The sequence below is a fragment of the Vombatus ursinus genome, unplaced genomic scaffold (genome assembly GCF_900497805.2).
Source record: "Vombatus ursinus unplaced genomic scaffold, bare-nosed wombat genome assembly UNPS02014973.1, whole genome shotgun sequence".
NCBI lineage: Eukaryota > Metazoa > Chordata > Mammalia > Diprotodontia > Vombatidae > Vombatus > Vombatus ursinus.
Genome location: NW_020954751.1, coordinates 11,659,394 through 11,676,209, shown reverse-complemented (window position 1 = coordinate 11,676,209; position 16,816 = coordinate 11,659,394). Strand labels below are relative to the sequence as shown.

Here is a 16,816-nt window from a genome sequence, read left to right as displayed (position 1 = left end):
AGCAACCTACACACTGCCTAAAGCAGCTGGCACTTACGAAAGTAAGAAGAACTGGAAATTTAGAGAGCAGAGCAGTAAACAAGATGGGGAGGGAAAACAGAGCCGTAGAACGCTGGTTCTGAAAGGGACTTTAGAATATAGAACATTAGAGCCAGAAGAAACCTCAGACCAGAGAATGCCAGCACTGCAAGGACCTTGGAATATAGAAAGGGAAAACTGGATGGGGTCGAACACCAGAGAGTATTAGAACATAGAGGTCAAAATGGCAGAAGAGGAAAAAGCCACAGAAGGGCATAACATAAGACACAGAATGACAGCGTCGGAGGAGGCCTTACGATGTAGACTGTAGAACATGGAATGAGTTAGAAGTGAGAAAAAGAGCCCATTGTGATTAGGTCAGCCTTAGGGAAGTAGATCAAGCAAGCTGATCATTTCTGGCTTTGTACATCATTATTATTCTTACATGTGCCAATTACCAGTTGGTAAGGGTGAAGATGGAGATAGTAGGATCTTGAAAAAAAGGATTATAGTACTAGTATTCATTAGATAAGGCCTTATATTAATTATGCAAAGCAGAGAAAACCAGAAAACTCTGTTTCAGAGTATGTTTTCTATGCAATTATTTGTAACTGGAGGGAAAAAAAGGAACTCTAGGATTTTAGAGTTAAAAAAGGATTTTAAGGGGTCAAGTATCCCAGGGGCATGCTGATCAATATTTAACAACTAATCACACAACATGCTTTTCAGTTTAATATGTATTATTAACATTTTCTCCACCATTTTCCTAAATCTAGACAATCAGTAAAACAATAAATCAAGCCTTGATTTGTAGTATTTCTGGATTGTTGATGTGTAAATACACTGAATTTAACAACTGGCTCTCGTGAGCCAGTTATAGTTGACTCTAGAACATCCCTGACGTACCTTCTCACCTCTAATTTTATGGATGTGAAAAGTAAGGCACTGATAAATGAAATGTCTTGCCTAAGGTCACACAGGTGGCAGAGCTAGGATTCAAATGTAAGGTTCTAGACTCCACACTCAGTGTGGTATGGGGAGGGAAAACAGAGCCGTAGAACGCTGGTTCTGAAAGGGACTTTAGAATATAGAACATTAGAGCCAGAAGAAACCTCAGACCAGAGAATGCCAGCACTGCAAGGACCTTGGAATATAGAAAGGGAAAACTGGATGGGGTCGAACACCAGAGAGTATTAGAACATAGAGGTCAAAATGGCAGAAAAAATGGCCAAAATGGCTCTCTATACCATGGAGTCTTGCCGTGGGAATTCCTCTTGGATGGGGGCTTGACTAGATGTTTGCTGAGATCCCCTCTAACTCTCAAAATTCTGTGATTCTATGAGATAAGAAACCTAGGTTCAAATTCTGCTTTATATACTTAAAAACATGGATAAGCATCCTAACAGCTCGGGCCTCAGTTTCCTCAACTGAATGGTAGAAAATATGTTTCTTTTTAAAGGAAAGTGCTTTGTAAACCTTTAAGTACTATATAAGTCTGAGTTATTATTAGTAATAGTAGATGCTTAATAAATATCTTGAATTGAACTCATTTATTCATCCATTCACAAACAAAATATCAAGTACCTATGATATTCAAGAAATATACTGTATTAGGCACTGATGAATCTTACAGAAGATAAATTAGTGAGTCTAAAAGCCCGAAATGGTATTGCTTCCAAAGATCAAAATCTGCAAAATATAGCAATGCAAAAAAAATGAAAAAAACTAAACTAAAACAAAAGTAAAACTGCTAATGGAAATCCCAAAGGAGTCACAAAATTCTGGTGCCCTGACTTTCATTATTTCCACATCAGCATGCTTGCTCCACCTGTGCTAAAAATAAAGTTCATCAGCCCTGCATGCAATGAAGCAGTCCCCAGAGAAGTAGGCTCAGGGTATGTATGCAAAATTTCTCATGTATTTTCCACTTGTCACCCCTGGTTGCTTACAGTACGTGAACTTTCAGGCCCCGTTGATGTTCTGGGAAAATACATGCTAGGTTTTATAAAGTGGCGTTTGGGCAAAAAGTGAGTGACAGATGATGTGACTAGGCTTATACAGAGTCATTGATATAAATGCTTCTAGCTGTGAAGGACCTTACAGACTGAACATGCTCATTTTACAGATGAGGAATCTTAGGTCTTGGGGGTCCCAATGTCAGAGAGGATCATGGGATTTAGAGGTATCAGGAGTCATAGAGATAATCTAGTCTAACTTTTCCCCTCGTTTTGTAGATTTGAAACAACTTCAAGATCCTACTATCCCCTGATATCAAAATTGATCTGCTCATATAACAAATAGAAGACATTATCACAGAGCACCTCTTGATATTCATTTTTGACAACATTCTTAAAATTAACAACATCAACAACAACGACAAATAAATGATGAAAACCAAATCCCTGATTAACCTCAATCAGTAACAATCCTCTTCTCTTGGACTTCACAAAATATTTGTTTTTCTTCTCTCTGGCACACTTTTTACACATTATAGACATTTGCACTTGGGTCTCTGCCTTGAACAAATCTTAAGTTTCATAAGAGTCTGGACTGAAGTTTCTCAGATCTTTGCATCCTCTATTGCACCTGCCAAAGTACTCTGCACAAAAGACATTTTTGCTAAAATTATGAGGTCACTGTTTTTTGAATATGGTGATTACGGCTTCAAACAGAAAGACAAATCTTTTTAAGGTTCTTGTTTTTCTCATTTTGTCAAAGTAAACAGCAAAATGGACCCCAAATTGATACTTGTTAGCATGAATATCATGGGATCATCGATTTAGAACTCAAGTCAAGTGCTTAGCACCCTGTCTGGCACACAGTAGGTGTTCAATAAATATTTATTGACTCACTGACTCTCACAGTGGCTTTGCTTTTAGAAATTATTTTAAATTAACTTAATTTAAAATGTGTTAATAATAAAATACAAGTAAAAATAATAAAATAAGTCCAAATATTATTTCATTAATATCTATCAACTTCTCAAAAGCAGAAGAACATGTACAAAATAATATAACAATGGTCAGTCATTCAGAGAAGAAGCCATGAGACTTGTTTAGGTTTGAGTGACAAATTCCAATTCGAGCTGGTTGCTAAATCTCTTGGCTATCAAGATAGCCATAATGGATTCATAGTTTGTTTAACTATCTGTTGCTATGTTGCTATGATGCTTGCCACCATGTCACCCAGGTGCGCAGCAAAAAGTAAGGCTAAATTTAGGCACAGAGGCACGAGGTAAAGCATTCTTTTTAGATATGGCTAATTTGTGATTGAAAACAAAACAAAACATTTGCTTGCTTGTACTGAATCTGCTACAAGGGAAAATGCTATTGGGTGCTGGGTTTGTGGTGAGGGAGGGAAGTCATTTGGAAATGCAAGTGATGTAAAGAAAATAGAGGAGTATCAACAAAGTTTTCAAAAAAGAAAAAGTAAAGCTAAAGTTAAAATATGGGAAGTCATAAATAGGAAATGAGAAGAAGTAGCGGGAGGAACCACCAAAGTTAACTTGAAGAGGAAGCCGTGTAGTAATAGGAACTGCACTTGGGGTCAACAAGGCTGAGTCCAGGTCCTGACTCTGATTTCTTTGAACTCAGTTTCCTCATTTGTGAAATTACGAAGTCAGACTAGATGAGCTCTGATGGCTCCTTCTGCTCTAACATGCTAGGATCTGTGTTTTTGTGAAACTGCATTCTGGCAAAATGGTGACATGTCCAAGGTCACGTGACTAGTATAACTAGAGTTGGAAGCTCTTGTCTCCAAGTCAATGGCTCCTTTGACATGGCCTCTTAGTGTTAACATTGACAACCTGGGGTTGAAAGAAGTGGGGTAGGAAGAGGTGGTGGTCTCTGTCTCAGAGATCTTCAAGCCCAAGCTGGATAACTTATTAGGGATATTGTAAGGAAAGATTCCTGCTTCACATAGGGGTCAGACTAAAAAAAGTGGTAACAAAGTAAAATAGAAACAGGGGCTACTAAGCCATTCACAAAGATCCCTGCCGGTCATATATTGACTTAGAAACATCATATGTTAATATCATCCACATTTTAGTGTATTTTACTTATTTCATTAAATATTTCTCAATTACATTTTAATTTGGTTTTGGCCATGGCATGTTTGACATCTCTGGACTTAAAGAGATCTGAGGTTCCTTTCAACTCTGAAATTGTGGGATTCTAAATATGACACAGGTTGCCATTTCACTCCCCTCTCAACTGTGAATATTAACAAAACTTAAGGAGGGAAACATCATGTGGGCAAAGTAAGTATGGTGCTGGCAGAGTTGGTGATCTACCAGGGTAAGGCTTCAAGATAGACTATTAGATAGCAATCTAATGGCTGGGACCCCTTCCTACATGATTCAAATCTTCTTAAAAATAGAAAGAAAGAAGGAAAGAAAGGAAAGAAAAGAAGGAAGGACAGAAAAAAAAGAAAGGAAAGAAAGAGAGAGAGAAAGAAAGAAAGAAGGAAAGAAAGAAAGAAAGAAAAAGAAAGAAAGAAAGAAAGAAAGAAAGAAAGAAAGAAAGAAAGAAAGAAAGAAAGAAAGAAAGAAAGAAAAGAAAGAAAGAAAGAAAGAAAGAAAGAAAGAAAAAATGAAATTAAGAAGTAAAGAAAATGGAATGCTGCACATGCTGGTCTCAAAACCCGAAGAAAAGTTGGTTCTTTTTCCTACATGTACTTAACTCTACTTAATATCACAAATAGTTATTTCTCTCAGTGGAAGAATTCAGGCCCTAAATACAGTCTAAGATCACTGCCAGATGTGCTTAAATGGCCAGCAGTAACCAGCTTTGGGTACCAACTGTTAGGACAGTTTAGATTTCACTAAGTAAGAACTCACTGTGATCCAAAAATATATCTTTGAATAGTTCAGAAAAAAAATCTAAGTCATCAGTCTAAGATGAAACAATTTACTTGTCCTTCCTCTTGAATGAAAACAAATTAAATACTACTTTTTTTCTCCCATCCCTCCAGGTTTTTATTCACTATCAGTGAGGCACAGACAAGTGAAGCATTATCGCATCTTCCGTTTACCCAACAACTGGTATTATATTTCTCCAAGACTCACCTTCCAGTGCCTGGAAGACCTCGTGAATCACTACTCTGGTAAGACAATCTGTTAAGTGACTGGTGACAATTTTCACATCTGTGACCTGACTACATTCGTTAGGAGCAGAATTCACTGAGGTTACTGATCATTTCAATGAATACCTCTCAATATGTCCTTGTTCTTTTCCCTTCCTTCCGATTTCCTATTCTTTACCTCCTACTCCATCACTCAAAGCTCTGATGCCCAAGGTTCTGGCTGCCTATCCCATACCTTCTTCTAAATACCAATGACTAATTCTACTCCCATTTACATCAATTTACAAAATGCCTATCCTCAAAACCATGTTGTGAGATATGAAGGATGAATATGATTAGACCCATTTTATAGATGAGGAAATTTAGACACAGAAAAGAAAATGACTTGGATAAAGCCATAAATAGGTATTGGAAAGGTCTGGAATAGAACCCTACTCTTCCAAATCCATAAAAGCCTGACATTCTTCATGTTTTTAATAGTCACATGGTCTTTTATACATCTGTGAGCACCTTCTTCCAGGCAACTCTGAGTTAGCTAATGCAATATGGTTGTCTACATTTCATAGCTGAGGAGACTGAGACTCAGAGAGATAATGAGACTTTCTCATTGTTATTAAGTTAATAAACAACAGAGCCAAGACTCCAACCTAAGTTTCCTGAATTGGAATTCAATGCTCTTGCAATCCTCTATTTTAGGATCTAGTGAAAGGCCAAACCAACTAATCTGTAAAAGTTGTTCATTCATTCAACATTAATTAAGCACTGACTGTATGCAGAGAACTGTGATAGGTAGAGATAAAAAGTTTAGGAGAGATATAAAGGATATATCTCTCTAAGAGAGATACAAAGTTTAGATAAAACTAGAACCTTCCCACTTAGAGACTGTAATTTGGTAGGTGGTATACATACACAAGTGTTTAATACACAGTATTAAAAAGTTAAGTGATAAGAGAGCCAAAAGACATCAGAAAGCTGATGCCAACCAGTTGCATCAGGCAAGACTTCCAAGAGGAGGTGGCATTTGAGTTGCGCTTTAAAGGATGCTGGAGTTGAAAATATTCTATTGATGAGCATTTCTGTAATCATCTAAGCCCTTCATTTTGGGTATGTATACCCTATATCACAACATAGAGACCATGTGGCATAGTAGAAAGTACCCTGTACCTGGACTAAGAATCAGAACTCAAGTCTTGACTCTGCCATTTTCCTGTGTGACCTTGAGTCAATTTCTTTTCTCTAAGACTCAGTTCCCTCACCTATAAAATAAACAAATTTGCACAGGAATCAATTTCACAATTTCTCAAAGAGGAAAATATGGAGTTGGAAGGATCCTTGGAGATCATACATAACAATAGAAAAGAGAACAGCTGATTCTTTACTCAAAAAGGTTTGAAAAGACAAAAGCAATTACTGATCTACATGGCTGCTTTTTCATCATTATACAACATTTATGAGAATGACCTACATACATGATAAGGATATACTTGATGAAACCATGAGGAGTGAGCCCAGGCAGGATTTTGCAGATGACTCCCTGTATCAGTCTTCCTTTAAGTGGTCAAATAACTGCCTAGGAAGTGTATTAAAGGAGACACAGTAGTGTCCAGAAAATGAATTTTAGTCTTGTTTTACTTTACCCTGGTCAAACCACGCCTGGAGTACTAAATTAATTTCTGGGAATCTCTATTTTAGGAAGAAAATTGATAAGCTTAAGTATGTCAATCAAATGAGATAATGAGTAAAGTGCTTTGCAAACTTAACAGTCTGTACTAGCTATTATTATGACAAGGGAGAAATGCCTAGGAAGGTGAGGGAATTGGACACCATTCCATTTAAGGATTCATTATCTTTGAGGAGTGTCATGATAGGTACTTTCAGGTATTTGAATTGTTGACATGTGGAAGAATGAGTTTTTCTTGGCATCCAATAGTAAATATAAATACTAAGCAATTTCAGGAAAGAGGGAGACCTAATAAATGGGAAAATGAGAATGTTGCACCTGAGCTGATTAAGCAATAAAGGCGGAAAGGGTAACCAAGGCTGAAGTTCTTTAGAGACAGGTTTCAGATTGATAATGATAAAAACAGTAATGATGGCAGTTATCTGGAATGGGTTGCCCCAAGAGGTAGTGAGCTCCAAGTGGAGCACTGAAGGTCTTCCAAAGGAGGCTGGTTGTAGAATGGACTCCTGTGTGTTGTGGGGACTAGATCTTCCAGGTCCCTTTCAGCTCCAGGATTCCATAATTCCAAAAAGATGATACTCCAGCCTGACCAACTCTTGCCCAAGGACCTTCCTTTGGCAGTGCCTTCGCAGTTTACATCGGAAGATTAGAAAGTTTTAGGTCAGCTGCTAAAGCCTCCCCAACTCCAATTATGTACATAATAGTAATTCTCAAAGGCCATGTACTAAATCACAGAGGGGCCATGATCATTGTCAGTATGGGAAATAGTTACCCTGATGAGATCATGGGGGAAGGGTTAGATTTCACTGCATCATCTCCTTCTTGATTGCAATGTCCTTATTAATTATATAAGTAAGACTCCCAAGTATCTATAATTTTATTGCTGTGTGTACCTTGTCTAATGATGCAATCATAATCTCTCTCTAATTTGGAAGTCAGTCCTTGGGAGTTGCTGGAGCAGAAAAATTTATTATCGTGTGAAAATGCTGGTAATGAGCTTCTTGGAACTTCCAACAACTGACACACAATCTGTCACTGTGGGGTTGCTGTATGGTGCGATTGAGTATAGGATTTGAAGTCAGAAAGATCTGCATTCAAATCTTACCTTAGACATTTAGTAATATAATACAATAATATAGATTATCTATTCCATTATGTTATATGTACTATTCATATATATATATATTTTACACGTATGTGTGTGTATATATATATAGATAGATATATACACATATATATATCACATATATAAGATTTAAAGTTGGAAGAGACTTTGGAGATCACCTAATTCAACTTTCTCGTTTTAAAGGTGAGGAAACTCAAACATAGGAGAGGGAATATCTATCTATCTATCTATCTATTTATCTATCTATCTATGTACTATCCATAGTATATGCAATATCGACATATTATATATACATATACATATGTATTACCAGCTTATATTACATATGTAGATGTATGTGTGTGTGTTGTTGTTGTTGTTGTTGTTTAGTCATTTAGTTGTGTCCAACTCTTCATGACCCTTTGGACCATCTGTGGATTTTTTTGGCAAAGACACTACTAGAGTGGTTTGCCATTTCCTTCTCCAGCTTTATACAGGCAGGGGTGAAGTGACTTGCCCAGAATCACACAGCTAGTAAGTGTCTGAGGTCACATTTGAATTCTGGCCTTTCTGGCTCCAGGTTCAATGCTCTACCTATTGTACCACCCAGCTGCTATATATGTATGTATGTGTGTATGTATGCATATGTATTATATTATAATCATTATATTTTATATATATGTATGTGTATGTGTGTTTATGATTTGTTAAAAGTGACTTTAGAGACCAACTTTTTAATGTGTGTGTGTGTGTGTATGTGTGTGTAATTTAAAGTTAGAAGACACTTTAGAGATCAGTTTTTCATTTTAAGGCCCAAGGTCACATGTATTAGTTAATGGCAAGGCCAGGATTTGAATCTAGCTCCCTTGAATCCCAATGGAGTGTTCTTTCTACTATATCATATGTCCATTTCCAGAGTTCAGTTTATACTAGCAACACTGATTGTCAAGAAAGATTTTAGTTTGGGGCTTAAAGTGGCCAAATTTAATAGGGAAGTTGCTGTCTAGAAAGGCATAATATGGCTATTCTACCCTCAATCCCACAATTGCATGAGAGGGTAGTAGATTTGTAAATGTAATTAACTCAGTTCTTTCTCCACATCCTCATCGGCCCTACTGTAACAGCCTCCTAATTATGCTCCTTGCTCCCAGTCCCTCCCCTCCTGGTTCTACCCTGTCACAGAGCTGCCAAACTATCATAAGTCATAAGTCAGACTGTGTTTCTCCCTGACTCAGAAAAAAACTTCAGGGTTTCATAATGTCTCTAGGGCACAATATAGACTCTTCAGCCTAGCATACAAAGCCCTCCACAATCAGACTGTCCCCTAGAGATCCAGCCTCAAAGGAAGACTTGAATTCAAATCCTGACTCAGATATTGATGTGTAACCCTGAGCAAATCACTTAACCTCTTGGTTTCTAAGCAAATCTTTAACACTAAGATGCAGAGAAGGTGCCAATCTGTATTGGTAGAGGGAATTTCCTCACTGAGAGTTCCTTATACTAATGAAATTCCATGTGTAGTCCCTATCCCCCATCCCATCTTCTCTCATCCCATGTATCCTCCAGACTAGCCTACCAGCTGCTCTCCAAATTTGAGATCCCATCTCCTAATCCCACGCCTTTGCACAGACTGTCCTCCAGCTCTGGAATGTGCAAACTCCTCCTCTCCACCCCTTGAAGGCTCAGCTCAGGTGCGATCTCTTACTCTAAGCCTTTCCTTATCCTTCCCGTGTTTAGTTCTCTTTCCTTCCAGAAAATGCTTTGTATTTATTTACTTATTTAGATACCATTGGATCTTCCCTCAAGAGAATGCAAATTCCCAGTATCTTCTGTGGCTTTCTAGCACAGACTAGCACACTTCTGGGGGGCAGTAGGGCTTGATTGGTTTGAACTAAATTGTTTTGCTGACACTGTTTTAAAGTATGGCATCTCCTCTCCCTAGTCTTTCACCACCTTTCCTCATTCCACATCATCAGGCTCTTTGGACAGAAGCTGCTGAGAACATGGCCCCTGGAGTGGGGAAGGCAGAGATGGATAGTGAAAAATGAACAGGCATTTTGCCTGTCACTAGAGAGTCTTCATTCAGGGGCTGGTTGACCTCTTCATGGTAATGCTGTAGAAGAATCTCATACTTTGGACAGGCATCAAATTGAATGACCTCTTAGCTCTCATCCAACTCTTGGATTCTTCGATGTTATGAAGAATGTCAGGGAGTTCCCTGGGATTTCTGGCTTTCTGTGGTGACCCCCAACCCTATAACAACTGGAAATCTAGCTGTGAGCAGGAAGTGATAGAAGAAAGTGACCTCAAGTGAAAGAGGAAGGCAATCCTGGAGCAAGTGAATTTACCCAGTGTTTGTAACTGAAAGTGTGTTCTGGTGTTTTTTAATGACAATCATTTGAAATGTGTTCAAACCACAAAATTTACATAGTTAAAAGCAAACACAAATACATGTTGGCCCAGTAGATTTCTTGTAAATAAGCAGGCTATGGGACCCGGGAGAGGCATGTGGAGTCTCTATTCCCTTGGCTATTGTTTGACTATTAATACTACTTCACATTTTGTTCCATTCCATTCAACAAACATTTATTAAGTATGCAGAGCATTTTATTATTCTGGGAGAAATATAAAATTTAGATGAGATATGGTCCCTGAACTCAAGGAGCTTACTGTGTAGGAAGAGGATAAGAAACAAATACAGATAAACTCTAGTACATGATACATGATAAACACGTGAAAGACATGTATAACAAAATGTGCCAGGATACATTTGTTTCGCTGGTTTCTTATTGCTTTTAATGGAATGTTCACATCCATTATCTCATGAGTATCCATTTATTTCACTAGTAGCCATTATCAATAAATCTATGTAGTGGATAGAGTGCTGGACTTGTAGTCAGGAAAACTTGACCTTGGGAGCAGGAAGACCTGAGTTCAAATCCTCCCTCAGACACTGACTAGCTACATGACCATGAGCAAAACACTTAACCTCTCAGACTCAGTTTCCTCATCTGTAGCAATAAACAAACATTTATTAAATACCTACTATGTTCCAGGCACTGTGCTAACACAAGGATAATAGCACCTACCTCATAGGGTCATTATGAGGATAAATGGGACTATATATGTAGAAAAAGCACTATATAAATCTTAAAGAGTTATATAAATGCTATCATTATTATTGTTATTATTATTCAATCAGCAAGCATTTATTAAGTACCACTGTGTGCCAGACACTGTACTATGGTCTGGTGATATGAAGACAAAAGTGAAATTTTCCTTGCCCTCAAGGAATTTATAGTCTATTTTTTGAACATAATATTTTATTTTTCCCCAGTTACATGTAGGGAGCTAATATTCAAAAGAGAGAGACCACAAGAATATTTATCATTATATACAATAGGGTAGGATCTGAACCAGTGATTTAATTTGTATAGTGAATTTCCAGATGAGGAAGCTGTCCCCCTACCAATTCAAATCTACATCTCTTCAAGCACAGAGATTGAGTGACTTGTTACCAGTCACATGGTATGGCTCAGAAGCACACACTTGAACCCAGATCTTCCTGGCTTCAAGAACAGCCCTCTACTACATCAGGCTACCTCAAGTATGCACATAATGCTCAGAATGAATACAAGATCATTTTGTAAGCATTATGGGACAGAGAGTTCTCACAGCTTGGGGGAGGGGATCAGGAAACACCTCATATAGAAGATAGCACATGAGCTGAATCGAAGGGAATCAGAGATTCCAAGAAATCACAGTGAGAAGGAATGGATCCAACCACCAGGGACAGCCATTGCAAGGGCATGGAGATAGGAAATGGAGCATCCCATGTAGAGAACTGTAAGAAACCTAGTATGGCTGAATCACTGAGTATATGGAGGAGAGTAATGGGTAAGAAGGTAGTAAGGGGCCAGGTTATACTAAGCATAGCATAGAAAAACAGCTCTCAAACATTTTGATCTCAGTACTATTTCATACTTTTAAAAATTATTGAGGACTCCAAAGAACATTTATTTATGTGGGTTATATCTATCAACATTTACCATATTAGAAATGAAAACTGAAAAAAATTTAAAATAACAATAACAAATCCATTACATGTTAACATAAATTAAATATTTCATGAAAGTAACTATTTTCCAAAGCAAAAAATAATTAGTGAGAAGAATGGCATTGTTTTACATGTTTTTGCAAATCTCTTTAATGTCTGGTTTAATAGAAGACAGATTCTTATGTCATCTTCTGCATTCAATTTGTTGTAATATGTTGTTTTGGTTGAAGTATGTGAAGAAAATTTGGCCTCATAAAGCTATGTAGTTGGAAGAGGGAGGAGTATTTTAATAGGTAAATAATACCTTACTCTTATTACAGAAATTGTTTTGATCCTTCCAAGGACCCTCCTAAAAGGGTCTTGAGGACTTCCAGTTATCCTTGGACCACACTTTGAGGATTGCTGGTATGGTATATGTCAAAGACATCTTGTAGTTATTCTTTTATCTTTGAAACACTAATGAAAAAGTGTGAGCGTCTGAAAAATTCAGGATCCACTGAAGGCAGTGGGGTTTAGGGGTAAGAGAACAAGAGTGGAGCTCAGGAAATTTGGGGTCTAATTCTTGCTCTCCATTAATTTGCTGTCTGACGTTGGGCCAGGCACTTCCCATCCTGTGCCACAAGTTCACCAAATTCAAAATGAAGGAATTAGAGGAAATGTTCCCTAAGGTCCCTTCAAGTTCATTCTCTACTACACGTGTAAAGCCTTGCTTCGCAACTCTGCATTGTACTTATATAACATTTTGTAAGGTTCTTATCTGTGTTCATGACTTATCCCTTTCTGGACCAAGAAATCTAAATTATTTCAACTTCTAAGGCCTAAAATAGTATTTGACATAAAGTGAGAAGACATTTCTATTGTCCTCTATAAGTATAAATGTTGACTTCATAATCTTTTTCTTTTTCTTTCTGATAATATATTGCTCAGTTAATTTTTTCTGTCTTGAATATCAAGACTTTCTCTCCCATGCTTAATAACCCAGTCACTTCAATTTTCAACCCATGACAGATTTAATGAATGAATAAATAGATATTCTATATTCTAACCTTCCATATTGTAAGGTCCCTTCTGGCACTAATATACGTTCTATGATTTAAAATTCTGTCATTCCAGTTTTTACATTTTATGGCAGGTGATATGAAATTGGCATAAAGATTGTAAGCTTTTGCCAGCACTATGCTTTTCTTAAAGGAATGAACAGAAATTTGTTTCTCAAAAAAAAAGAAAAAGAAAAAAGCAAATCCCTTATGAGCCAGTGTACTTGGGGGTGAGAGCATGGTGGGAGGTATGCCCTCCTGCTCTTCGTGACTCCAAGTATCACCCTCAAAGCCAGGACATATACTGGATTTGCCACCTAACTTCTCATTCCTTTAGCAACTCTCTAAGATGATAACTTGCAAAGAAAATGCCAACCCTCATTGATAGAGTGAGTTTCCCTCACCTGGAAGTTCCTTACGCCAACAAAATCACAGGTCTGGTCCCAATCCCTATGCCCTGATGCTACATAGGCCTTTTTTTAGAAAAGATTCTATGTTGCTCCAAGTACTATCCTCTATAAGAACAAGCACTGGTCTCACAATCATTTTTCTCCTTAATCCTGATCAAATTTCTACAAATAATTTCTTTAGTTTGAATGTCAAGACTTCTTCTCCCTCACTTAAGAACCAGAAAGTCATTTGAATTTTCAGCCCATGACAAATCATTATTAAAGAATCAAATCCAGGCTCTGATTCTTAGAATCTAGCCACTGTCAGATTTTCACAATCTAGTCAATAGCCCACAGATGCTCAGATTCCTTAAGAGTCTAGCTAATATGGAGAATCTTCAATAAACCTTGTTTTTGGCTGAAAAAAAAAATCAAATCCAATTCAGTTTCACTGGAACGTCATGGCCAAAACTTATATTTCTTGGCTAGAGACATTGGCCATTAATATTAGATGTGGAAGCTATTCCTACAGTTGTTCACCCCTCTCGAAATCTGGACATACATCAGTTACATTCTATATAGGAAGGTCATGTTTCTATAGGTTTAGAAAATATTTTTTTCTCACAAAGGCCTTATACGGTAGATAGAAGAAGTATTATTTTTCCTCATTTGATAGATGAGGAAACTGAAGCTGAGAGAAGTTAAATGTCTTAACCATGGTCACATGGCTAGTAAACCTCAGAGCCATGATCTGAATCAAGGGCATCTATTTCCAAGTCCAGCTCTCTTTGCATGTCACCTGGCTACCTCCATAGCAAGGTCACTGATAGCACTCGATAAATATAAAGAAGAAACACATGTTGTATCAGATTGGGAATGTGTTTGCTTACTAAAGAGCAGCGATAGCTTAGCTTCAAAGCCAGGGCAGAGTTTAGTGATGTAAATGGACAGCAATAACTCAGACACCCAAGTATTTGGCTTCTAAGTGTTTACATTAAGACTATGTTGATCTTTTGCCTGGAAAAAAAGACATATGCTATTTCCTGGAATCCATACATACTTAATAAGATGGAGCCAGACTCCTTTCCTTCAAATAATGGAACAGACTAACCCAGGGCTTTGGAATGACAGAATATTATTTTTAAATGTTCCTGGAATGATGAAGGACCTAGTAAGTCCAGATGTTTAAATGATATAGGAATTTAGGTCCTGCCCAGTACTAGTAATGGAAAAAAAGTAAACTACTTAATTTAACTATTGTCCTCTTTGAAAATGGTTGGAATAGAAGTAAAGATATTTCTTTACCTTCCTCCCTCACTTGTCTGGGTCTGTTCCTTCTGATCTCCTAAGTATAATGAATTCACGGGCACCACAATTAAAAAAATCAGTGAATCGAACAAGATGATCTCTTTTTTTTCCCCCTTGGCTAGGCAATGGGGTTAAGTGACTTGCCCAGGGTCACACAGGTAGTAAGTGTCAAATGTCTGAGGCCGGATTCAAACTCATGTTCTCCTGACTTCAGGGCCAGTGCTCTATACACTGTGCCATCTAGCTGCCCCTGAACAAGGTGATCTCAAAGACTGCTTCTAGCTCTCATATTCTATGGTCCCCTAGTTCAATGAACTTATTAGACCTGCTTCGTTGACGTCATTTAGTTGGGTGGCAATATGGGGTACAAAATGCTGGAGTTGGAGTCAGAAGCCGGAATTAAATTTCTGCTTCTGCCATTTACTAACTGATAATCCAGACAAGTTATTTCCCTTCTCTGGCCTTAATTTCCTCATCTGTAAAATGGAGAGAATATCTGCACCAGGTACTTCACTACAGATGTGACAATCCAAAGACAACGGGCATTGAATGCTTGGTGCCCACAAAGTGTCCTTCCTCTATTGCTTCACAATTTTGATACATGCTAACCCTTTGGATATTTGTGTCTCCTTCCTCAGAGGTGGCTGACGGGCTCTGCTGTGTGCTCACAACACCCTGCTTAACTCAATGTACAACCGGCAATACGGAGAGGGCCTCAGGATCACCAGTCGTGATGCGCCAGAAAAATTTCAACTGGAAAAATGCTGCCAGGTAGCATTTCTTTGTGTAAATAGAATGACGAGGTCAAGGGAAAAAGCTTTTAGTGGAGAGTATTAAACGGCACCTTAGGTTACAAGGGGAGGGGGAGACAATGTGGTATGGTGAGATAGGGAGAGCCAGGCCTGGCAGGTAGGTGAGCTGAATTCTGCTCCCAGAGCACCTGCAAACTGGCTCTCTCACTTTGGAAAAGTCATTCCACCTTTCTCTCTGGACCTCAATCCAACCTTCTCATTGTCAGATGAGGAAACACGGTGTAAGGAATGGAGCACTGCACTTAAAGGGAAAAGATTCAGGATCAATCAATAAACATTTATTAAGCACCCACTATGTACCAGGCACTGTGCTAGGTGAAGTTAGGTTAGAATTCTATCTCTGTTCTTAATTAGCTGTGTGGCTGTGGACAAATAATTTCCCCTTTCTTCACAGGAAGATAAATAAATTAGATGATACATAGGTAGATATTGTTGACATGTAGGTAGATATAAAATAGACAGATGTTAGGTAGATGGATAGATATTGTTTATTGGTGTTCAGTCATTTCCATCGTGTCTGACTCTGTGACCTCATTTGGGGTGTTCTTGGCAAAAATAATGAAGTGGTTTGCCATTTCCTTCTTTGGCTCATTTTGCAGATGAAGAAACTGAGGCAAGCAGAGTAAAGTGACTTGCCCTGGGGTACATAGCTATTAAGTGTCTGAGGCTGGATTTGAACTTAGGAAGATGAGTCATCCTGACTTCTGGCCTGGCACTCTATCTACTGCACTACCTAGCAGCCTAAGTGAGAGAGAAAGAGAGAGACAGATAATAGAAATAGATAGATGAGCTAGAGAGACAGACAGACAGACATATAGATAGATGATAGATACATAGAAAGATAGATAATAGAGAGATAGAGATAAATGATAGAGAGAAAGAGATAGCTAATAGGTAGATAGACAGGTGATGAGACCTTGAGAAGTTGGATGGAGGCCAGGGCCCAATAAGAAGTTGATCTATCAGAGAGAGGCGAGCTAGGGGTGGAGTCCAAAATTTTGGTGGGATGGAGATGGTGAGAGAGTAGGGTTATAACATGGAAACTGCAGAAAGTAGGGTGGAGGCCTTGGCCCAGGGATGTGATGGAAAATGTTTAGTAACTGGCTTTCCAGGAAAGAAAGAAATTGTGCACAGGACACATTTTTAAATTTAATCTGTATCATTAACATTTTTTCCATCACTTTCTTAAGTCTAGACAACCTACAAAACAATAAATTAAGCCTTAATTTGTAGCATTGGCCAATTTCCAGAGTGTAAATACTCACACTGAAAATTTAATAATTGCTCTCATGAGAGGTACGAGCTGCTTCTACTATACCACTGCCTG

The 16,816-nt window shown here is 38.0% G+C and overlaps 2 protein-coding genes across 2 annotated transcripts in view; one reads left to right on the top strand and one right to left on the bottom strand.

Moving 5' to 3' along the window:
- Positions 1 to 16,816, bottom strand: part of TG (thyroglobulin) — a 371,783-nt gene that overhangs the window by 124,825 nt on the left and 230,142 nt on the right. The gene's annotated exons all lie outside the window — the stretch shown is intronic.
- Positions 1 to 16,816, top strand: part of SLA (Src like adaptor) — a 58,438-nt gene that overhangs the window by 39,034 nt on the left and 2,588 nt on the right. The window contains exons 6-7 of the mRNA XM_027845503.1: positions 4,990 to 5,121; positions 15,316 to 15,448. Coding sequence (XP_027701304.1) covers positions 4,990 to 5,121; positions 15,316 to 15,448 — 265 coding nt within the window. The remainder of the gene's footprint in view (positions 1 to 4,989; positions 5,122 to 15,315; positions 15,449 to 16,816) is intronic.